The sequence below is a fragment of the Patiria miniata genome, unplaced genomic scaffold, assembly GCF_015706575.1.
Source record: "Patiria miniata isolate m_02_andy unplaced genomic scaffold, ASM1570657v1 HiC_scaffold_10, whole genome shotgun sequence".
Lineage (NCBI taxonomy): Eukaryota > Metazoa > Echinodermata > Asteroidea > Valvatida > Asterinidae > Patiria > Patiria miniata.
This window is the reverse complement of record NW_024037048.1, coordinates 1,686,929-1,712,169: the sequence shown is the minus strand read 5'-3', so window position 1 is coordinate 1,712,169 and position 25,241 is coordinate 1,686,929. Positions and strand designations below refer to the sequence as shown.

The window sequence follows — 25,241 nt, the reverse complement described above, 5'->3', positions numbered from 1 at the left end:
TCTATGGTGCTTAACAGCATGCTGTATATGAAACATATTACATGGACATGGAAATTGAAAATAGATTCATTATGCTGTTTAGAATTTCGGGTATTTTTTTTTATAGGGGGAGGGGGTGTTTAGAGCATCAACTTAATCTCTGGTCACTCAAGTCCCAACAGTAGCTTGTGACAATACTGATAAGAAAGAAATAAACTGCAGCAGTATTTAAACTTCACAGCACTACTCGGCACATCATTTTCTACTGATGAAACCTTGTTAGTTCCCCCTTCCCTGTCATGCCTGTAGGTACTGCATGACAAATCTAGGTTCATTAGTGTAGTCAAACCATTTCTGGCCGTGAATATATATACTGTATGTGTTTTTATCTTTATAAAGGTGCTACATAAAGGGTCTATTTCTCATAAATTTCATTTACCTGTCTTTAAAAATAGACATAATTACCAGCACCTTGAGTACCTAATTGTTGGAAGATATGTGCGCTACATAAGACTCCGGTATTATTATTATCTGTGCTCAACATGCTTGTGAAAACTGCATTTGTCAGCATGCAGTTATGTTCCCACTGTAACAAATAACTTGCTTACTTTTTGGCCAATCGACTTATAAATCTGTATAATTTTACAGTCATTGAGTGTACAGCAAAACATTCTGTTCTTCAGATATCTTTCTCTTTAAGGCTAAAGGATGACTCTAATGAGGATGAGTGCCATGGACGTGAGTAATGAGTTGATTGAGTTTTTATGAAATTGAAGGACATTCAATATCCCTCTAATTCCAAAGTCTTATACATAATTAGTTTTTGGCAAGTTTAATGATGAAATATCAATTTGATCATGTTATTATTGGATTATGGAAGATGCACTGGCATTAAGGAGCTGCGAGGCTTAGTTTCATATAGTCACAAAGAACACAAATAGAAGATGCACAAATTATTACACAAATAGAGGTTCTTTCCAATATTGAAGCCAAGAACACACTGATTATTCAACTGAGCATTTTTAAGAAATAAAAGTTATGCCCGAATTTCACACACTTTTCAAGTTGACAGCGAGTCATGCTCTAATCTTTTCCAAAATGACTGACATTTGTTGGAGCAGAAATTTTCCATAATCTTCACCCAAGTTCCCCAGCTATTTCATATACATGTACATGTAGCTGGCAAACTTTCACCTCAAATAACAATTTCTTTCTTTTTTTTTCAGAATTTAAAACTTACTATTTAAAAAAAATTTTCAACGTATGTCCAGCTTTGTGTTGGCATATTTGTGACGGGCCATGCTAACATTAATGTTAACATCCGTGTGGAATGCACCCCTGTGTCTACAAAACTCCACAGGGGGTCACTATGGGCAAGCATGTACATGTACGTGTTAAGTGTTAAGTGTTGAAATCATACTGTACAGTCTACGATGAAAAACAATTTGGAAGACACATTTGATACTTTGCTTAGCAGAATACATACCACTGGGAAAACAAACATCATTAGTCACAATTATACATGGAGATGCTGCAACCCAGATGCATGGGCAAACTTGACAAGTAAGTCTTACTCGCTTTGTAATTCTATTCTACATGCATACTAGCAGTGTATACAGGGCCATTGAAATACATTTCACATTAACCAAGTTGACACTGGTATTGTTCGGCCACGGACAGCTGCACATTGGGTGGAATGTGTACATGCAGGCATTCAGCCGTTGTCTATGAATGGATGTGCTATGCAGCAGGAATGCTGCAATAGCAGTCCCCGGCTTATCGGCTTTTATCGAGCTGCGTCTAGAACCGTTAGCCGGTGTAAATGGGTTAAGATACATTTAATGCAAAACCCATTAACAGTGGGTTAACAGTTTCCAATCTTAACCCTATAGGTGGGTGTGGACATCTCAGAATCTCTTTACATTGGCTTATCTAGCTCCCAGACCTATGTTCTTTAAAGTTGATGGTTCTTGAGTCTGGAGTGCGGAATGGTATCACATAGTAACCATTGAAAACTGGTGTGCCAATGAGCAATAGATGCTTTCATCGGATGCCCTAATCCCATCCACGTCGCTATCTTCAACTGGCTGAATTGTTGATGTGATGTCACTGTACAGATACATAATTTCAGCACAGAAAATGACGTCACCTGGCTTTTTAGACTGGTGTTCCAGGGTCACGCCAAACAAATGAGTATTGATGAGACTTGACTGAAGACTTTGGTCGGATCGAAGAACAATGTCAGAACAATGTCTCAAGTGAAAATGTAATGTCGTTCCAAACGACTACATGTAATTGCACTTTTAATGTACTTCATACAATCCTCGGAATAATTTAATTTAGGGAAACTGTAGAATGCCACTCCAAAATGGATGCCGGATATACTATGTTCTTGTACCAAATGTACTTGTTACTATGGTACTATACTATGTTCTTGTACAAAATTCAGAGAATTGACATAACGTAAATAAAACCCAAAAATTCCATAAAAATGAATTTGCTATGCAACTAAGCTTTGGCCCGACGTGATATAGCACTGCTGTGCTTTTGAAATTTTGTAGGAGATTGCAAAAAAGTCACAAACATTTTTAGAATAGCAGTACAAAAGGTTGAAAGGGAGCTCTACACAAGGTTGAATGGGATTAGCAATTTTAACACACAGTCGCTATCACAAATTTAAGTGGAAAAAAATCTTTTACAGGCCCTTCAATTTCACTGGAATTTTAAAAGAAAATGAGGGATGTTGCCCCATTAGTGCTACTTACCTGTAGCAATGGATATTACACATGTACATGTATCTGTTCTATTTTTCAGGTGTGAAAGTCTGTGAAATTCTTCGACAAATGGGCTCGTGTTGGATTTATCTGTGATATTCTGTGTTCATTACAACTATCTGAAAACTAGCCTGAATTGTGGAATTTATTTGAAGCACATAGACGTTGTCATCAATAAAACCTCTTGCGATTGTACTCCTGCCTCTTTTGGAAGATGAGAACGCCAACAATCAGACAGACGAAGAAACCCAGCACACAACAGAAGATGAGCAGGAACATGTTCTTAAGACTCATGGTCCAGCCACCACGGAAGGCACCACCAGGATCATCAATATGATCTGAAAGAGCAATCCAAAGATACTGGTCTAGTTTTTAGGAATCGCAGACAATGCTGTGTGGCCTACTCATTACAGCTATTAACCCTCCTACAATTTAAGAGGTCACAAACAGTCAAACAGCCAGCCTCCTGGCATACTGTGTACAAACCAATGGGGGTCTTGACCAATATTGACCCAAGTAATAACCAGGCTGACAATGCATGTTTCCATAGGAGGGTTACAGCTTGGTATTTTGGTAAGCACAGCACACACAATAACTTTCCAATTGCAGCTTCTCCTGTTATACCTTTCTTATTTTTTTTGTCAAACGAAACCTATTTTCATCCTGTTTTAGTAGTTGACTGTTCATTCTCTGTAACACAACTGCACAATGTTTAAATGCCATTTTCTTAATTAATAATCGGTTTTACAACCTCAAGTAAGTTGGTGGTCTACACTTCCGTTACTGAACTCGGTACCCATTAATGTTGTATACCATTGGAAAGCTCTCATTCTGCAGAATCCACATACTGGTATATAAATATCTCAATTCTTGAAAAGTCTGACTTTAACCAGTTCACGCCGGGATTATTTTGACAAGAATGGAACGAGGCCTGGGATTTATTTTCACTCGACCGCAAGCTAGGCGGGTTGACGCCATCACCCTCAGGCAGCACACTCATATTTCCGGTCTCACTTGCTGCGAGCCGGGCGCCGACAGACATTTCCAGCATCGCTCCCCAGGTGTTTATCTGTCATCCGTTCCGAATACCGCAAAACTTTTGCCTGTTTCCCCGAACAGTCCTGAATCCTCCAATTTTAATATCATTTAGCACACCCCCTAGGGAGTTAGGGTTAAGCTCATTTTGTGATGACAGGTCACATATGCATTAATTTAGAGTGCAAGCGTGGGCTAAATGTCAATCAAAATGACATCACAAAATCAATTTGACGCCATTATGCATCTGTACAATAGGCCAGAAGCCATATGATGTCATCAACAAATGATATATCTATCTCACCTCTGGGTGGAGAAAAGAAATCTGCAGATGGATTTAGACTTGCGTAGTCCACTGATTTGTCTGCTCCCTCTAACTCGTATGTTTTCACAGAAATTATATCATGGTTATCTGAAAAGGCAAGATATGCAATTCTTTCACTGAACTATTGGCATTCTGGTTTTCAGTTTCAGAGAAGAAGATAAAGTTATGACAAAGAAGACCTCTATACTATCATGAACAATGACAAAACTTGGTTTACAAACTTGTTTAACATGTGAAGGGCAAATGGCTATGCTAAGACATGCGGATACCCATCACACTGTTGCGATGCAGCTACATCAGGCAAATGATTAAATGAGCGCCCCACAACCACTCACGGGGGGCTGGAATAACCTGGCAGTCGGCAGTTGAGCAAAAAGCTTGCAGATGCGTTGAGCCATCTGTCTGAGAGTGTACATGAGGTGCGCATACAGCCCTTATACTGATAGTGACCCAAGGGCCAGACTGCACCACAGCTAAGTGAGTACAACCATACTTCTGTTAGAATGTTAGACGCAGTGGGTTTACAATGCGCTGCACATTGTAGCAGGTCGACTCAATTTGCAAGAGGGTGTCTTTGTGTAGACTTCCTATAGAGATTATTTTGTTCCGGTTGTTGATTAAATGAATACATCTTGTTTACTTTATTTCTTTTATCAGTTTCAACTTTATTTTGTACATTATTCCGCGGGTTAGTGTTCAGCCACTGTTCTGACCATAAACTGAGATACATGTATATTTTCTCTAAATGGACCACATAACGCTTGCATGCTCTGCGCTCAGCCGTCTGACCATTGGGGTGGGTTTAGAGAAAATGCCACCGCACATGTACATTGTAAAAACAGAACCATTTACATTACAAACAAAGGGAGTGGAGCATACATGTACATGTAATATCTCTCCCTCCTCAGGTTTGTATACTGACCACACAAAACAGATGCTGATCATGATAATCAAGCAGTGAAAGAGTGAAATAAATATAAAACATTTTTTTTTTAAAAACCACTTGGACACAGACTTAAATTCAATTCATAAATACCTAAGACAGTTTACCCATTCCAATTGGTCAAGAGCCTGTCAAGTGGGTGGTTTTAAACGGTTCATAAGACATCAACTGGTTTCAATCCTGCACCGCTGCGTTCTGTGCACACATTGCATAGTAAGCTTCGCATGCATGCCAATCTCCATTAAAGGAGAGTTTTAGCACTATACGTGAGGCAGATATCATAGTCATGGCAAGAGGGTGTTTCACAAAACTTGAGGTAAAATTGTTGAACAAAATTGTTGGCAAATGGTGAATTTTTGAATTGTTTTTACTTTTTTAACCGAAAGGGATTCATGAATAGGAATAAATGTGTGCTTGGCTGGTATTAAACAAGAACGTTTAAAACCGGCTAGGTACAAATGTACCTGGTTGCAGATATATGGCTTGAGCCGAAAGTATCAGCATCCAGGCCTCTAGTGTGTTTTAAACGTACTTGTTTAAGACTGGTCAAGAACATATTTATTCCCTAAGTAAACATCTGGACCCAATTCCATAAAGCTGGTAAGCAGGAATTCTTGCTCGGCAAATTTACATGCTAAGCAAAAGTCAGCTTGGAACCAGTCACACAGTATCAATGCACTACATGTTGGCTGGTAACCGATGTTTGCTATGGAAATATTATCTGTATTCAGCCAATTTGTGTACTCAGAAATTACCTGAAATTGCCTGCGGGTGATTACGATTCCCCAATGTCATGTGACCAAAGGTTGGAGGGGAAAGAATGCAGATAAGAACACCTCATACCTGCTAACTGGCCGGTAGTTGCTGAGATCCCGAAGTAATAGCCAGTGGGAAGTTTGATACCATCAACATCTATACAGGTCTTCCATTCAGCTTTCCCATCAATGTCAGTCATTATCTGTTCAGGGTTTCACACACAGTAATTTTAATCATTTGTAACAATCTACACAGCAGGTACATTATTAACAGGGTTTTCACCAGCAAATCTAATGATGGAAAATATGTTTTCCAGATCTACTCTGTCTCTCAAAACATTTTTAAAAGCAATCTAAAGTTATCATTTCAAAGATATTGTTGTCCCATTTTCACACTGTTATTGTTTTAGTCAGTGTTGTGATTTCTTGCTCTTTTCATGTAGTGAGTCACAACCATTTTATACATGTAGGTGTGCCCATTACTCCATCCACTTCGCTATCAATGAGCAAGTCCAATCAAGGATAATTAGTTGACTGGTGGTTGATTCAGGACGTACATGTATGTTATGCCTGCACCCTCATTGAGGCAGGAGTACAAATGTTTCTAGTCAAATTATGATCAAATGTCATCATGACTCTTGATGATCCTGGCTCCCTGCTGTGCAAACATTTAGGGTTCACCGGTGATGCAAGCAACCTCGGTGGGCTAGGCTTAAGTTCATGGCTCTGCTTACCGCGCAGTCAAGAATCCCTAACTATCGCAGACAATTCAAGTAATCACATTTACCAAGGAACGGCACAGAAATAAGGATTCTTTGTGTGTACAGTTACAGGGTTGGTATAGAATTTCTGTGCTAGCGCTGTCTATACAGAATGGTAATTTAAGTGCAACAATTCCATGGTACATGTAAGAACAGCCATGAAATTGCAGCTGCACTTACTTGACTAAACTATTACAAATATCACCATCAAGTTTCTATTTGATGAAAGTTATGTGTACATAAACTACCATTAACTATAGTTCTTGACCAAATTTGCCCCTCTTTGAAATATACACTACCCTCAACAGCCAAAGGGAACAAAGGGCAAGTTCAGGCATGGACTATAGTTAACCATAGTTCGACTAACTTCACTCGGAGGATGGTAGGACTGCTCTTGGTGACTATTTGGAACTGGAGCACCAGGCATAGTTGCACCTCTGGTTACCAATTGCCACGCGCATCGGCAAGCCAAATTGAGAAGATTCATGATGACATTTTGACCAGCATTTCACTTGAGGAGTTAGTATGTTTAGTGCACAGGTGTCAGTTACGTCACAACCACTAGTCGATTAATGGTCCTAGCCAAAAATGGCCTCATTACTTACAGCAAGCCTCCCACCCAAGTATCTAATAGCAACATGTGTTTCATGATCTCTGTTCCTGAAGGGTGAGTGGCAGCCAGCAATCTCTGTATGTGTTCCATCTCGATCATGATCATAGTGCATTGTGCCATTGTTGATCTGTGCTGATATGTAGGGATGGGGGTGCTGCAATAATAAAGAAATATACACTTGTTGAGTTTCTAATACATATATGACATATTCCAACACCTCTTTTTGGAGACACACCAAAGACAATATGACATGGTGATTTTTTAATATTTTTTCCCCGGTTTTTGCAAGTTTGTGATTCACAATGTGCCTAACCGTAAAAGTTGCTGTCTGCATAGCGCAAGTGTAATGCTGGCACAAAGCTCAACCTCAAACCTCACTCTGGATTCAATGCTAGATTCAGATCTTTCGAAATCCACCAATAGGTTTATTTTGGACAATTTGAAGGGTATCAGTGCCAGCCACTATCACTTTAACATGGAACTTGATGTCCCTTTTAAGATCAAATGTTTACAATGTCATGATCATCCAACTATAAGGTAAAGATGGGACGAGAATGTGCACAATCAAGAAATCACACCGTTAAGTTAAAGACATCAGTACAGTAAACAAAGTTGAAACACACTTGTGCATCGTTTCTTGAGGAGATTAAAAAGATTTCCCTACATGTATAATTGTGAGTTCTGTTTTATTTCATTGCTGTCCAGTAATGGAGTTAAGGGAGGATACCTGGTATACAAGGTTCCCCCTCCCCCCCCCCCCCAAAAAAAGGTAACCCACAAACAAGATATAATATGAAACATTTATGAACTCATTGACCATTATTATGGTTTTATCATAAAACTAGGGGTAGTACACTTTCCATTGATATGTTGATTGTATTCATCTGGTCATGCATCAATAAGCTCCATTGTCTTGAAACTGGTATGTGAAAACCCTCATGGGACAGTAAATCTTTATGAGCATATCCACACATACATACTGTATGTGCATGTAGGACAAGCAGGTCCAAGACACATTTAACTTGTGAAAACATGAACAAACTGGGATTTCTGTCAATTGATGATCTTGTGCTGCAGCTCGTGTTTCATATTGAAAGTCAAGAAAAGGTTAGCCCACAGACACACTGCTGTCAGAAATTGCTTCTGGGAACTTTTGGGAGACAGAGTAATCACATGAATCATCCTTTGGAATGGCCTAGCAGGTCACCAGATTTGATACTCGTAGATTTGATACTCGTTAGAGAACAAGGTTGTCAGAAGTCCATCTCATAACCTTCAGGATCTGCAGGCCTGCATTCATCACAAGATGGTGGACAATTTACGTGACCAACCTGCAATGGTGAGACAGGCCATGGAAGATACACACCGCCGCTGTGAACATTGCATTAAAAGGGCAGATGGACATGTGGACGGTGATATATCTGGCTAAGGTATTGAATCCTGAATGATTATTGATCATCATTTGATAGAAATCCTGTTTTGTTCATGTTTTCATAAGTTAAATGTCCCTGGAACCTACCAGTCTTATGTCAGGATGTGCTCAGGTTTTAGCCCACACTGGCCTAAGAAGGTTTCCACGCACCATTTTCAAGAGACTCAAGCTTATCAATGACCAGAGGAATGCAATCAAGATATCAATGGAAAGCTTACTGCCCCTAGTTTATGATAACACCATAATAATGTTCATTAAGTTCATAGCTTGGTCAAATGATCCCTTTGTTTGTGGGTTACCTTTTTGGAGGACACTTGGTATTGTTGCACTGATTATTTCGCCACTGTACAGCACCACTAAAATAATTAGACAATGCATTAAACAACGCACTATACATCAGGTTGAACACTTTGTTCATAAACAGTTAACATCACTATGGACTCCATACATCAACAGTACATTGCATATCCCAACTACATGTTCATGTACATGTACTCATGAGAGCTACTGTGTACAAACTCTATTATATAACCGACATACATATCCTTGTCATTTGACTGGTGGACTCACATCACGTGACATTCCTTAATACTCCCATTCATGCCGGGTCTCAAAAAGTACTATCTGCCCATGGGGAATGGGAAATACTATTGAACAGTTAAGATTATTCTCGTTCCAATATGCGGTATTTGTGTGCAAAGGCATGCTGGTGTGCGCGTTCAGCGTTGCCCGTAGCGCATATTGTTCCAAAGAGCCTGCGCTACAGAGTGGGGTTCAAACATTTTCGTGAAGGGGTGGTTTGGAAGAGAGAAATACATTTCCCATCAATGTTGTAGTGAAATAAAAGTTCAAATATATCAAATGACAAGGATCTATATGTCAGTTATATAAAACAAATATTGAGTGGCTTTAAATTGTGAAATGGGAGGAATATTATCGCTCAGTAAAATCTGGACTTTTCCATTTCACCTTGCGATAATATTCCTCCCATTTCACTCTGAGCCACTCAATATTTGTATACCATTACGCCTTTTGTTCCTATAATACATGTATTTGCCTGTTCGATCTGACGATATTTCACGATATTTCGATTTAATTTTCATATCGGAAATCGTATCAATCTCTTTAAAAAAATATCGGCACATCGTGGAATTCGATATGCCGAAAAATATCGCGATATTCTTTTGAGGTACCGCTTTTGTAACCAAGCGCTTCCATGAAAAAACGCAAACAACAAATTCACTCTTACCGCATTGTACCGCAAGGTCTTACCTATTAAGGGGCGGAACCAACTGACTAACATACGTCACGGGTACATTTTGCGTCTTCCACGTGGCAGTACAAACAACACAATCCAGACCATCTTTTTAACCAGATTGTTCTCAATTTCGCCCCACATACCAGGTGAAAACGTAATTATGTGCGTCTAAGTTAACGGAAGGGAAACAAAATCTCTGACATTTCACATAGAAAATACGTTGCCTGTTTTGTTTTGACGAAAATGTTTCATACAGAACACTGCTTATTCTTCAAACGATTCGATTGGGGTGATTTTTTAGACATGTTTTTCCATAAAGAAGTACGTAAGTTCAGCAAGGCAGAACAGAGGCATTTCTCTGTGGATACCCCACAGGTACTAGTCTCTGAAACAAATAGTTGAACAAGAAGTTCATTTTTGTTGTACAGACAAAACACTGCAAATAATTGTAGATAATGACGTTGAGAAGTGAACATTGGAAATACTACTTTCGTTTCGGGGCGCGGCCAAGGGAGCCCTCAACGGGCCCGCAAATTTTCTTTTACCAAACGACATCCGCATACATGATTGTTAAGTGCCCTCTACGATACTTTTATGATACCTACGCAACTATATAATTATTTGTTTCCCTACGATGGAGCGAGCAGTGCGACAGCTCAGTCGATACAGAATTGTGATTTTGCACCGCAAGGTTGCGGGTTCGAATCACAGTTTTGCACCCACATTTTTTTTTTTTCTAACCTAATGCTTCAGAGGTTTTTTCTAAAAAAGGGAAACAAAGTCCGAATTTCATATATATATATTTTAGATTTTCTTCTTATGTTTTTAGAAAAGTAGAGTCCAAAACGCCATATGCGTATATGCCGGGCCGACTCGAACTAGATCAAATTTTCCTGCACGTATTTTCCTGACTTGTTCCTTCTCTTCGTTGGTCATGTTGGTTGTGCCCGGGCGCTTAATACTTGCTTAGTGCCAAAACTGTGCCAAACTTATGAAATCAGTTCATATTTTCAACAACAACAAAAACGTCAGAAACCAACTGTTCAATCGTGACTTTCGATCAAAAAATTCATCACTTGAAAAATCTCTGGACGGATTCATTAATTTTCCAAAGAGGTGCTTCACCCTGTTTTTGGAGTTAACATCGTTTTTTGAATAAATTCTTTAGAAAAAAATATTTTGTGAGTTTGTAACGATGAAGAATTTGTTCTGAACAAGGAAATATTTTGGACGCCATAAAAAAATATTATTTGTAATCTTGAAAAGGTGGATATACTGGTGAATTGTTTTCAAGGAAGCACACTCTTGACCACAAATGGTGTGGGCTGTACACGGTCTTACTATGAGTGCACGTGGCATCAGTGCGGCGTGCATTGCGTGCTAGTGCTTCGTTCTTTCCTCGTGAGATATTTCTATTTGCACATTTTTATCAAACATTTCAAAGTAAATTTTTTCGATATTTGAATGTGGAATTTGTTTTCTACTTAATTGGCAAAGTAAATGAGACTAGTAGTCAAATAAAATTGACGATTTTGTTCTGGACATATCGGGTAATTTTTCACGGCAGTGGATGGTGACTTCGGTCGTGTTTTTTGTTATTTCATTGTTCCATGAGTGGAAAACTGACGTCATCACAATAATATCGCGATATCCGATATTTTTTTCACGATATATAAAATAAATGAATATCGAACAGGCTTACTATAATATAAATAATGCTCTCCCATCGAATAGAGCACACAGACATACATGTTTGTAAAATTGTAAGTGCAAGGACTGTTCTCAACAAATGATCTCCGTTCAAGGACAACACTAAATCTGTCTGTTGTTCTCTCTTCGTCTTATTGTCCTCACATCTGAAAATTTGGGGATAAGGTAGAACATGCTAAGAGAATTGTAACTTACATTATGCGGGCCATTGTGGTTGCTATATGTGTCAAAGTAAATTCCAAGTCCAGTGTGATAGTCTTTGCTGCCAAAAACAGGGCCTGTCATGGAGAATAAATGGCAAGAATAATGGCAAAGATGAGGTTATTGGGTGCCTTACATTTGATTCTCAATAGCGTTCCAGAGTCAAGCCAAACCAAATATAAGTAAAAACGATTTAAATTAAGTTGGATTTTGAGGCAGTTAGAAGCGACTACATGCATATATGGACTGTTGCAGTCGTTTGTTTGCCTCTCTTAAAAACTTTTTTATTTGTGTGCAATATATCCCTATACATTTTGGTTTGGTGCAACTCTGGAATGCCACTGGTGTGAAATAGATGTTACCCTACCGGCCATTAGAAAATGTGCTGTTTAAAGTCAATTACATGTACAATGAACAGGAACAGTCGTCTTCATTTGGAAGTTATTGACTAATTCAGTCACTTGAAAGCCTATGTGCTGATATTATTTATAGGTAGTGTAAATGTTGTCAGCTCACCAAGTTCAGCTAAAATAAATGTACACTTTAGTGACAATTTGATCAATTTGAATGTGATCTCACAGTAATGCAACGTCACACAAGATTTGTATTGTGTTTCTCAGTTACATATCAACGGCACTGACAGGCTGGAGAAATGTATCACGTCATACATAAATATCAGAATTAATTGAAGACTCAAAATTAATTTGTGGTATATTTAAGAATTAATTGATCTGGTATCCAACCTCAAACTGACATCAAACTTACCCATTTGCATTCTGTCTTTGGTGTACCAGACTGCAAAGCCATCTCCAAATAGTGTTTTGCCTTGTCCATGCACATTGAACTCTATATGGATTTCCCAGTTCGGGCTTCGGTTTGGCTACATGTAGATTTGAAGGAAGAAACAGTTTATCATTCAATCTAGAAAATCTGTCAAGGACAACAATTGTAATTTCATTTCAATGGCCATGTCTCCAGTCTATAAAAGCCATATTTTATATGTACACTGTGTTGCATATAAAGTATCTCATAAACACTGTGTTGCATATAAATTGTCTTGCATCAATTACTTCATACATGTACACTGCCTTACGCCCTTGTATTGGGTACATGTTTAGGGCCTTCTTACGCAGTGGGCGAGGTTAAAAGCCACCTACCCCTTGAAGCAGGCGTCTGCCTGTGAAGCGAGCATTCGCCTGCAAAGTGGGTGTCTGCCTTCGAAGCTGGCATTCGCCTGCAAAGCGGGCAAGACAGCAAAGCCCCCTACCTAGCTCCAATTAGTATAAAGAACAGCAGACTTAATCAATTGTTGTGAGAGAGCCTACCACTTTGTTCCAGATGGCTCCTTGACGACTCTGCCTATCTGGAGTGAGTCGGACGTAATTATTGGTGATCATTGTGTGGCCTTGCATGTCCCACATTGGAAGACTTGCACCAGATCCTGATAAACGGTGAATTAAAACAGAAAATGAACAAACTGAGGAATTCCAAGCACATTATCTACAAAAAATTTCAAATAAATTACCTCTTTAGTGATTAGTAGTCGAACATTTTAACCAATTGAGCTACTGAAGTTCTCTGGTTGAACGGGTAGATGTTGTTCAGGCATGCAACTTTTCATCAGATCCACTGATTTCCTCGTTTTTTTTACTTCTCATGAAATTTTGAACAAATTGAAAAAAACACTGTACAAAACAGCCTTGTGTGGTTTTGAATGTCCTCGTTTTTTCAAAATTCCCAGGTTCATGCCTGGTAGTAATATGCTACAGATTCGCAATGATGTTTTGCAATGCCGTAACGATAGCAGTTGAAAATCACGTTATGGCTGCCATGGGGATAGCCAATATGTATTCATACTCATACATGTAGGCCCCTTAACTAGCTTGGGGACAGCTCAGCGCTAACCTACATGTATTAATACTAATGCTGATGACATCAGATTGTCAGGGGTGAATCCAGGACTTTACAAACGGGGGGCATAAAATGTAACAAGCAGCAAATGGTGAAGGCAAGTTCTGCCGCCTACGCCGAAGGCTAAGGAGGGGCAGTCATCAACGATTAAGACGAAGGTACTGAAATTTACTTACGATCCAGATGAAATGAAGTGAAATTTCCCGTTCAATTCTGAGATCTCCCCTCGCGATAGTGAACGTGTCCGATTTCCAACTCGCTTGAACAACAGGATGTGGTCATGCCCAGCGTTCATTTGATAGTCCCAGTATCCCGGGCGCGATTGCATTACTGAGCGCCATGCATCGGTTATGATAATGAGTAGACTGGATCTCGTTTGCAAACACAAACTTATTTCAAACGATGATAGGGAGTCGGAAACTAGCTTGAACTGGTTTCCGCTCATAAAAGCTGGCCTACTTCCCGACTCCCTATCATCTTTTGAAATGCACTTGTGTTTACAAACGAGATCTAGTCTACTCATTATCACAATCGATGCATCGCGCTTGGTAACGGAATCGCACTCGGGATGTACAGGGACCATTGAATGAATGCTGGGCACGACCACATCGCATTGTTCAAACATGAGTCGGAAATTTATCATGTTCACTATCGCGAGAGGAGCTCTCAGAATAGAATGGGAATTTCACTTTTCATCTGGATCGTAAGTAAACTTTAGTACCTCGATCTGAATCATCAATCTCTACTTGTACCTCAGGTGGGGTATCTAGTTATTTGAAGGCCGTTTGGAGGGTGAAATCTTTTTTCTTTTTTTTTGGCAATGTTGGGTTTTTGGGTTAACGGCAGAATTGTTTCGCACGATGGCAGCGCTTTTGCTTGGACCCTACTATCGCCAGACCATGTCCGAATGTTAAAAAGGCGATAAGTTAGGTCCAAGTTACTCCGACTACCAAACTAGTTGGCATCATTAAGAACATACAGGTATGTAATACATAAAGGGCAGGGTTTTTAATTATTCAGGGAAATTTGGGGGTAAAATGACGACGACAACGACAAAACGCAAAACGAAAATAATAGATAGTGCATGTCTCAGTAACCATCGCATCAAGTGGCGGCTTTTGGGCATGCTGGATAATGGGACGGGTGACACTTCCCAATCACAGCCACATCAGTGTCAGCTGAAAGACAAAATCCTTACAAGAGAATCTTGTCACCTAGCAAGACAGTCACTAGCCGAAGATGATCCGCTCATCACAAAACTACTAGATGATTTTGCCCGAGGTCCTAACCGGAAAACCTGGACGGACGGATGTATCCCAGCACTACATTAACACAGGAGACTCCTCCCCAGTGCGAAGTCCAGTTTACCGCCTATCTGCAGATAGACGCGCATCGTTGAGGGAACAACTTGACGAGATGTTGGCAGATGGCAGAATTGAACTCTCATCTTCGCCATGGGCCTTCCCTGTTCTCACAGTACCCAAGAAAGGCAACGAGTACAGCTTATGCATCGACTACCGCAAACTAAATCCCGTCACTAAGATAGATGCGTATCCCATACCAACTATTGAGTCTATCCTCAAATCACTTCATGGGGCGACGGTATTCAGCTCCCTCTATCTTAAGAGAGGCTACCACCAAATGATGGTTGTTCCGAACGACGGAGAAAAGACAGCATTTGTCTGCAAAGAGGGTTTCTTTCAGTCCACTGTACTACCTTTTGGTGTCGTAAATGGCCCCGCAAGCTTCAAACGCTTGATGGAGAAGGTCCTCGGCAGTCTCATCGGAAAGGTCTGCTAATATGGACGACATTGTATGTTTCTCCGAAAACATCACTCAACATGTACAATGTACATGGCTTGAGGCTGATGTTGCAGACACTGCAAGAAGCTGGTCTGACAGTCAACATCGACAAGTGTTGTTTTGCCCACAGTGAGATGAAGTACTTGGGTCATATCATCAGCGCTGATGGCCTGAAGATGGACCCTGAGAAGATTGAGTCTATCTTCAACTTCCCTGTCCCAAGAAACATGAAGCAGTCCAAGAGATTCATTGGCATGGTCTAGTGGTACTCACAGTTCATACCAGACTTTTCCACTACCACAGAGCTGCTGAACCAGCTAAAAGGAAGAAAGAGTTGTGGAATTTGACAGATGAGTGCATGACAGCTTTCAACCGGCTGAAATCTGCCCTCACCGAAGAGCCAATACTGATGTATCCCGACCTCAATTGACTAGCCATTTTCTGTTCACACAGATGCCAGCAATGTCGGTCTGGGGGCAGTTCAGCAAGAGCGCGATGGAGTTCTGCAGACCATCGCCTATGCCAGTCGATCCTTGAACCCAACTGAGCGCAACTACAGCACAACCAAGAAGGAATTTCTCGCTGTGGTGTGGGCCCTGGAAAAATAGAGAGTCTACCTTGATAGGAAGCGCTGCAAAGTGGTGACTGATCATCAAGCCCTTTGCTGGCTTTTCAAGAAAGCGAAGCTGACTGGCAAGCTGGCACGGTGGGTTTTGCGACTACAAGATTTCTCATACGATGTCAAGTACCGGCCAGGCATCACACACTACATGTATGTGCCAGATGCACATCGCATTGAAGAAGGTGTTCAAGCCAAGTCCGTCTACACCAGGCAGGACACGGTTGACAGGGTACCAGTTCCAGCAAAGGACGGCGATGACCAGACCTTGCAAAACAAAGCTGATGGTCTTGAGGTCCTCACAGAAATTGACGATGAATCGTCAACGCATGCTGACAACGAAATATGTGCTGCCGCAGCATGCATTCACCCTTCGACCAACCCCGTACAATGATCCAGTGCGACGACTGCGATAAGTGGTACCACCAACTGTGTGTCCTGGTCCATGTATTAAGAAACGACAAGCAGAGAAGATGCCAAAGTATCGCTGCCCGCCTTGTTGCAAGAAACTCCAGGAGAATCGGAAGATAGAGTGGCAAGCTACCACCGGCTCCCCATCTGACGAACAAATAATAGCACCACCAGACATGGACCAGCTCAAGAAAGAGCAAAGTAGTGACCCAGAATTGTCACATTGCAAGACAGACAACTTGTATGTAGGCTACCGCTATAAGGATGATATCTGGTTCTACTACCACAATGCCAAATGGAAGATGGTCATCCCAAAAATGCTCCAGCGAGTTGTAGTGCAAGCTTGCCACTCGAGACCAACCGCTGGACATCTTGGCCAAACAAAGACACTACAACGCCTTGATGGTCTTCACTGGTGGTGGAAAGGAATGAAGTTGTTCGCGACTACAGCAGGGCCTGTCAGAAGTGCAGAGAGACGAAACCAGTCTTTCAGAAGCCACAAGGTCTTATGCTGTCCACTCATTCTGAAGCACCATGGGAGATTGTAGGTGTTGACCTGATGGGGCCCCTACCGCTGTTGATCACTATTCTAAGTGGATCGAGGTGTTCCCCCTAAAAAGGGCAACTGGGAAGATGATCTTGTGTCTACATGTACATGTACTTGTCAGGCAACTATTTAGCAGGTATGGAGCCCCCAAGAAATTACTATCCGACAACGGATCACAATTCACCTGTAAAGCTGTAGAAACAATAATCCAATGCTTCGTCAATGATGATCATCGGACCTAGGACATCCTAGCCCAATAAATGTGGCCAATTTACTGGACTACATGTACCTCAGTAAATAAAGGCCACACTTGGAACATGTACAAAAACATGTAGAACTTTGTCAAATTTTGATTTTCACCTTAGGCTTAGTTTGTACATGTAGTTTATTTTTGGACTACCTCCGCGGCTGTTGCCTGTCATTCCAAAATCTTTGGCGCTCTGTGAAGTGCCCGGATGCATTACGCGACCGCGGATGAACAGCGCACACAAGAGGGTGTGCTTCACTGCGGAGGGCTTCAAAGATTTTGGAATGACAGGCAACAGCCGCGGTGCGCTTTGCCAAAGTTGATGCACGCTCAGGAGATGATTAAAGCTCTTGTCTGGTTCCTGACCCCTTTGGCCTCTTGACTATTATTAGGGTGGCCGGGAAACATATCAGCGACGCCATGCTTGTTCAAAACCGTCTGCATTCTTTGACGAATTACCATGATTTTTGGATAACTAGACCTCTGAAGGTACCGAATTTATTGATTTAGCAGTCATACTATAGCTGGGATGATTTTCTGCTGACAAAATAATTTCGATCTTTAATTAATTTTCGGCTCCCCTAGCAACGGGACACTCCGCTCACAGGCCGTACGTGGCTTTGTGACTGATAATACGGAAGTAGTCCAGTATTTCAGTCACATTTATGGGACTACCTGCCCTCTAAAGCTCTATCTATGACATACGGTAGTTCCAGTATCACAACTCCTGCAGTACCACTAATCATAATTTATGCCGTGAACAGTACAGCGTCATCAAACTTATGAATTATGTACATCGTCGGTCCGCGTGTGATCGTCGTGTACATGTACAATATTACGACTTGGCCATAATTGCCGTACACGCGATCTTCGATACCCCCTCCTCCTCCAATCGGTGCGGTACTGTATCTATCCCCCCATGATCTGTTACTTGTTTTATAGCTGCATGGGTTAAAACCATTGATCTCCATTTGTAAAGTCTTAATGGAGATCAATGTAATGGAGATCAATGGTTAAAACACAGAGCAAGTTAAACGAGAACTATGCCCGGTTATCTTTATCATCATTGTAGGAAATTTCGAATTAATTAAATCAAATCAAAATTTGTTCGGTGATGTTGACAAGTCAAAAAAAAAAAGGGAGGCACTGGCAAAAGCAACAACAAAACAGGCCCAATATTTTTTCCGTTAAAGCACAAAACCCAATTTGAAATTTTGTAAGACAAAATAATATACATGTACATGTACTCAAAAAATTAGGAAGAACGATAAAACTTGATCCACTCGTCAGCTCATGGTGTTGCTTGAGATCTAATGCCGCTTGGAGGTTGTATACATACCCAAAATTGGGCCTAATGCAAACAACAAAATTTGGGAGATTCGCCATGTTGTTTGCGACCATATGCGCTTCTCCTAATGCACCGTTTAAGCTTGCATGGTGGGCCCATACGTTTTCCTCGATTAAAAAAAAGTATGGTAATTTTCTTGGTAAAACCATGGAGGAATAAAACCACCAGCCCTCTTTGGCACAAAAATCATTACACAAACTTTTTCTGCATGCAGGGAAAGTGCCAGCTTCACAGTTAATCTATTGTTCCCTGTGAAAAATATTGAGACAAGCTAGGTCAACCATCCCATACCTTAGGGTAAAAGGATAAACCATTAGCATCTTGGAGATTTTTCGTATTAAAAAGGGGACTTTTTTTTTCAATTCAACGACAGAAATAAGATTTTGAAATTACAGATATAAATCCATTAATTCAAAATAAATTGTTTATTCAATAGCTTTTAGTAAAAATATTAACAAGGTTTTTGTAAACATGGTAAGTTGTATGGTTTTAAAAAGGAAAAGAGTAAAAATAAACAAACTAAATACCAATTAATGCAAGCGTTCACGAAAAAGTATTCCCACCTACTTTTTGAATGCTAAATGTAATAATAAATCATGGAAGAATATGCATAGACCCGAATCATCTGCCCAAGCCGGTTAATCTAACATTGGTCAATTCAAAAACGAAGGCTCCCCTTATCTATTCGTATAATTTTTAAGCGCACGTTGATCGACTAACATGCCGACACTGTGTAAAATAGTATCCACCGAGCACAATCCGTTTTCGTTTTGTACAGATAATAGGCACGCTAACCGTTGACGAATTACAGATCAGGGCAAGTTCGCGCAAGGACTATAGTTAACCATTGGTCGACTAACGCTTGCGCGAACTCTATCTAGTCGACGATGGTTAACTACGCTAGTCGACTATTTGGAAACAACCTACTGGGGTTGGTTGCTTCGCTGGTAACCATAGCCGCGCGCGTACATAACGTACAGCAGGGAGCCAGGATCCAGACGTTTTGCGATGACATTTTGACCAGCGTTCGACTAGAGACGTTCGCACTCTGCTACTAGTGCGCAGGCGTAAGGTACGTCACAAATCAACCACTAGTCGACTAATGGTCCTTGCCCGAACTTGGCCTCAGTTAGCCTAAGTACAAGTAATTCTACCTCCGTGGTACAACCGAATGCTATTGTAATTGTTTGCACTAGTTAGTTTGGGATGGGAAGGACGACATTTCACAGCTGCCTCTGCTCAAACACAAGTTACATCATGTACATTCCGAAAGTTGACCGATCATTGGATGCGAAAACCGGCCTCCCGCTCTCCGGAGCTCCGCCACTGATCGTCATCGATACTGCATATTTTAAGTCCTGTGACGTGACGTACCTGACTTGCGGTGAAGTAAGCATAAATTATCATAAGTGGTAATGCTGGAGTTGTGATACTGGCGCTATTGAGAATGTCGCCAACTGGTTTGGTATTTTTGGTAAGTCCAATAATTTTAAAGTGGATTTTGTTCCCTTATAGGAACCGGGCCCTACACTTCACGATCGCCGATAGATTCGCAATGGCGTGTTTTACTAGCGCTTAAAAATTGCGTAACTTACGGCTGCCGTTACAAATGCATGAATGACGTGGCAAAATAATAGACGATTTACCTCCGTCTTTGCAAGTAACTTACCTGTGTATGGCCGCATTAAAGAATGTTCACGTTTGAAATAATCCGCTGGATTATCCTGACAGACGACAAATGGATAAAAATGGACAAAAACCATGTGGATTGTCCCAAATAGGAGGATCATCCTGGGCGCCGCCATCTTGAATCAGGCCTGCATGCATGCAACATCGCGCAGAACGCGCGAGCTGAGATCAACAGTCAAGGACAGAAAAAAAAATATGGGAGACTGGTATAGCGCCCTCTCTAAATTACATTTCAAAAGGATCTTGTATTTTAGAGAGGGCGCTATGCCATAGTCTAGTCCCGTAAATTTCCAGGGTAGGGGTCTATGTCACTTTTGTCAGTGACAATCGCACAAGCTGAAATCCTGACGAAAATCTAGAAATCTATCTGCCAAACTTTGAATTTCACATTGGTAAGTTTATCCACGGAGTGTTTTCCTTCCTTCGTTCTTTATCCATGAATAAGGCTATCTTGATTAAAGTATCTTAGTTAAAATCTGTTATTTTGTCAAGTGTCATAATACTCATAATATTACATGTACATATTGTAGGTCAGACCTAAATTTAAAGCTATATATGTACGCGCTCCTATTTCTTCGCACTCGCCTTTATTGCAAGGCATGCATCCTAAAAAATGACAAACTTTCACTGGGATCGTATGCTTTGATGCACCAACTTTAACCAGCAGCCGAAAAAATGTGGAAATTGAAGGCTTTATCAGGCAAAATATCAGGCAAAATATGAAAAACATAGGCTTTTTCACAGCTAATTACTAAGTACAAATGCAGGCAGATGCTTGCAGGCTTGCAAAAGTCAAAAATATGACCAAAAGGTGACCTTTCTTGGTCCCCAATATCGTCAGTAACGTATAGTAAAGATGTCAATTGATAAGAATTTGCAGGGGAGGGTGTACAACTTACAGTGCAACTAAAACGACACATTCATATATTCATGTCTTATATTTGTTTCGAATTTTTTGGTCATAAGTTTTAAAATCCGACATCTTAAAAACTGTCTCTGTTGAGTGTTGATTGGGATGATCAGAATAACAATATCATTGGGATCTACATTTACTTAATAGGTAGCCCAGGTTGGACGTCGTCTACATTGCATTGCGACTGACGCGTTGTACACAACGGAGGAGTCCACTGGGCTACATAATAGGTAAATATATATAAAATGTATTTATGTAAATATAGGCCTTTGTATAAATCTCGAAAATAGGATATTGAAAATAATCTTGAAATTACGAAAAGTGTATTGGCATTGAAAAGGAAAAAGAAAGAAAATCTGTTTGAAAAGCTCAGGAAATATATTTTCCTAAAGCCAACAAGTCTAAGTTATTAAAAAAAAGTTTATATTGAGTTTAATACATGGACCGGACAACACATATTTTTCATGAAGGGTCCCCTGCGCAGAATTAGGCAGGATTCTTTTCTACAACGCCAAACTGCACGCTTCGGAATTCCCCGCTTGCTGCCACAAATAAAGAGATTTCGCTTTGTTAATCGGTACGGTGGGTGATCGTAAGCCAACACTATAAGTTTTGTTGAGGAAAAGAGTGGTTGCTTTGCTATTTTTTCAGCTACTTGGTTGCGAAGCCTTATCTGCGCAGAAATAGGGGGATCGAGGATACTATAAAAATAGACATCCGGTAGGGCGATAGTAGAGTCCTACATGTAGGTACATAGCCATATTGCGTTACTAATAATGTTTTTTTTACCATTTTCACTCGTACCCCCAATCAAAATCTTCAGATTTCACCCCAAAAATGGTCTTCAAACTGCCTTATGCGCCCCTGTAGGCTTTTTTTTTTTAAGCACAAAAATAATGATAATTTTAAGCAGTGACATCATTCTGGCCTCTTTGTCTGTTACATCTAGCACATATAAAGCTGGTATGTCATTCCTGAGTCCAAGCGGCGGCCATTTTTTAAAAAAAAGCTGGCGGCCATCTTGAAAAAAAATAGCCCGGTCGGGCGGCCATTTTGGAAGGAAAAAAAAAAGGGCCTCCTCCTTTCTTTTTTCAAAAAGCAAGACGTTTAACTTTTTTTTTTTTTACTTGGCCTAACCCATTTCAACTTACGATGCTTCTTAAAATCAATTTCACGAAACTTAAGTACCTTGACAACAGCGTGGAACACATCGTAAGTTAAGACTTGTCTGTGGGTCATCCTAAGTTATGAAGTGTCTTTTCAAACCCAGTTTTACGGCATGACAAGTGAAAAAAGCAGACCAACATAATGTGATAATGTTCGTTAAATTATCTTTTTAAATTACTGTTTACGTATATGTGACTTACCTTGACATTTAAGTAGAAAATTCCAGTCAAACAACTGTTTGTTTCGAGCATTGTTTTGTCCGCAGATCAATTATTGTCGACCGCCATTCTGTTTTGCACTAGGAAACTTTTTTTTTGAGAAATCCTACAACTCTTTGGTGGTTACTGGACGACTGTTTCCTGTTCAGCTACCACTGACATGAAACAGTCACCGTAATATGCTAAAAATAGCTTTGAGAATTGTGATGCATCGCTGTTACGATGAGGTTGGTAAAATAGTTTGTAGGATGCATCGCAGCTAAGGTTAATCGCATAACTTTATGCGATTATCATAAGTTATGGCATTTGTAACGCGATTTTCAACTGCTACTACTTGTAATGCATCTATTAATTGTTCACATGTGTATTTTTAATGTAAGTCTGTATGTTTATGTGAAGTGCCAGTGTAATTTGTGAAGTACCAGTGTAAACTGTCATGGTTGTAAGAATAGGGATAACATTATTACTACTACTAGTACTGTAGTACTGTTTTATTGTCACACAATACAGTGCTTATCTGCATATGCAGTGAAATGCACCTTGATATTGCGTGCCTAAAAAGTTCTAATTCTTTAATTTTATCTTGTACCTTTTATGCAATTTCAGAGATTGATTGCATCTGCCAGAATTGAAGTCAGCAGAATGGAGCGCAAGTCAATGAAGGAAACAAATGGGAACATTGTGTGTGATGCTCTGAATGGAGCTAGCATGAGTGAGCTGAGTAATGCTGTCCAGAAAGTTCAGAGCAAGTCATCCTGGTGGGAAATGTACGGAGTTGACTGGTGCATCATTGCATCCGGGTTTGCCCTGGTACCCCCGGGTCTGCTGCTTATTGGCTACCCTACCTGGCCAGCCTTTATAGCTGGTATCCTGCTGCTGGGGCTCTTTTATGGCATGTTGAAGACCAAGATGTCTCACCTTGCTGTTCATTCAGCTCTCTGCCACTCCAAGATTGCAAGTCGATTCTGGGAAGTTTTCTTTGTGGAGTTTCTGGGCTCATTTTCTGTGGAGTTCGCCAAGACGTCTCATATCAAAGTTCACCATCCTCACACCAACATCATCGGTTTGGGCGACTCCAGTACCTGGCGAGCCCCTTTCCTGCCCTGTCTCATCTACATGTTTGTGGCTCCCCTTCTCCTCCCTGCTTTTATTCCTTTTCTGGCTGTTGGTTTCCTTGTCCGGGATAATAAGCTCAACAGGGCTCTGCAGTGTGCTGTGGTGGTCACGCTGGGCCTGATTGCCAACATCTCCCTCCTAGTGTACGTCTCTGGCCTATCCTTGAAGTCTGCTGTGCTGAGCCTGCTGTCATACCGTGCTGTCATGGAGCTACCTTACATCCATATCAACATCTTCCAGCACATTGGCCTCCCTATGTACCTTCCTGAGAATCGCCCACCTCGTCTGTACATGATGTCCTCTGGTGTCCTCAACCTATCCCACAATCCTCTGCTGTCCTGGAATTTTGGGCACTCACTGATTGGTTGCCACGTCGAGCACCACCTTTTCCCAAAGCTGTCTGACAACATGTGCCTGAAGATCCAGCCAATTGTGAAGAAGTATCTGCAGGATCACAAGTTGCCCTACCATGAGAGAGGATACTTCAATCGACTTCAGCACTTTGTCAAGGAGTACCAAGCTCTGATGGTCAATCTTCCTCCAATTACAGAGTTTATTGGAATACAGTAGATTACATGTAATCCAAGCATTATGTCTTGTCCGTCTCACCTCCTCCAGTTTAAATTGGCCATAGTATAGGAATCAATAGGAGGCTACACACTGATAGTACAGTTCAGAGGACAGACGGTTCATTTGGACATCAGACATATATACAGACCAGTATAATCAAAGATCATACTTTGATTGCATTCAGAATGTATATGACTGCTCAAAATTGACCGTCTTGTTCAACTTTGAGCAATTTTTTTGCCAAATTTCACATCGGGCAGTTTGTGCATCATGCAAAATACAAGAGTTTTAGGATGTCATTATTTTATATAGACGCACAGTTACAGTGAAATCAACTGTAGTAGGTTGGGCAAATATACATTTTGCTTGGAGTCTTTGAATGTATGCCAAAGAAGCAGACAATGTAATACACTGTGTAATGTTGATTGTATCGTTTTACTATTTATCATTGTTTTATGGTTTTATAGGTGGTTAGTGGATACTTTTTAGATCGATACTATCATACTATAATAACTTCAAATTGTTGAGATTTTATTGTTGTAAAAAATACGTGAGGTTTGTTTGCATTCATTGTTTTTCACTGTTTGTACAGTCAATGTACAATGTACATACATGTAGCTTGGTTTGATGAGGTGAGTGAACACTATGCCTGCCCTATCGTTTCATTAACCTATAACCCCCTATAGTTCATTTCTAATAAAGTACCACATACCACATGCAGAAATTATGTATGCAGGTACCAAGTGTTTAAAAATGCTGAGTGCTGTGCCCACTTGCTGAAGTACTCAGAGATGCCAACCATTACTCTTTTGGAGTAATTGTTAGGATTTTGAGGCATGGTACTACTCTTGAAAATTCCAGCTGTCCTACATGTATACGCCAACATTGTGGTTACT

General features: G+C 40.5%; 2 protein-coding genes across 4 annotated transcripts; one reads left to right on the top strand and one right to left on the bottom strand.

Moving 5' to 3' along the window:
• Positions 1 to 283: 283 nt before the first annotated feature.
• Positions 284 to 20,562, bottom strand: LOC119735083 (vesicular integral-membrane protein VIP36-like). The gene is made up of 8 exons (XM_038208779.1): positions 20,342 to 20,562; positions 13,112 to 13,227; positions 12,552 to 12,666; positions 11,781 to 11,863; positions 7,178 to 7,339; positions 5,900 to 6,014; positions 4,093 to 4,200; positions 284 to 3,091 (listed from the first exon to the last, which is right to left on the bottom strand). The coding sequence occupies exons 1-8, from the start codon at positions 20,475 to 20,477 to the stop codon at positions 2,925 to 2,927; spliced, it is 1,002 nt and encodes a 333-aa protein (XP_038064707.1). The 5' UTR covers positions 20,478 to 20,562; the 3' UTR covers positions 284 to 2,924.
• On the top strand, positions 19,810 to 25,205 carry LOC119735059 (fatty acid desaturase 6-like). Of its 3 annotated transcripts, XM_038208761.1 has the most exons (3): positions 20,647 to 20,753; positions 21,422 to 21,504; positions 23,266 to 25,205. In XM_038208761.1, exon 3 carries the CDS (start codon positions 23,302 to 23,304, stop codon positions 24,343 to 24,345), a length of 1,044 nt encoding a protein of 347 aa, XP_038064689.1. In that variant the 5' UTR covers positions 20,647 to 20,753; positions 21,422 to 21,504; positions 23,266 to 23,301; the 3' UTR covers positions 24,346 to 25,205. The 3 variants fall into 3 exon arrangements, with proteins under 3 accessions (XP_038064682.1, XP_038064696.1, XP_038064689.1); XM_038208754.1 differs by lacking the exons at positions 20,647 to 20,753; positions 21,422 to 21,504 and adding an exon at positions 19,810 to 20,146; XM_038208768.1 differs by lacking the exon at positions 21,422 to 21,504 and having other exon boundaries at positions 20,641 to 20,753.
• Positions 25,206 to 25,241: the final 36 nt, after the last annotated feature.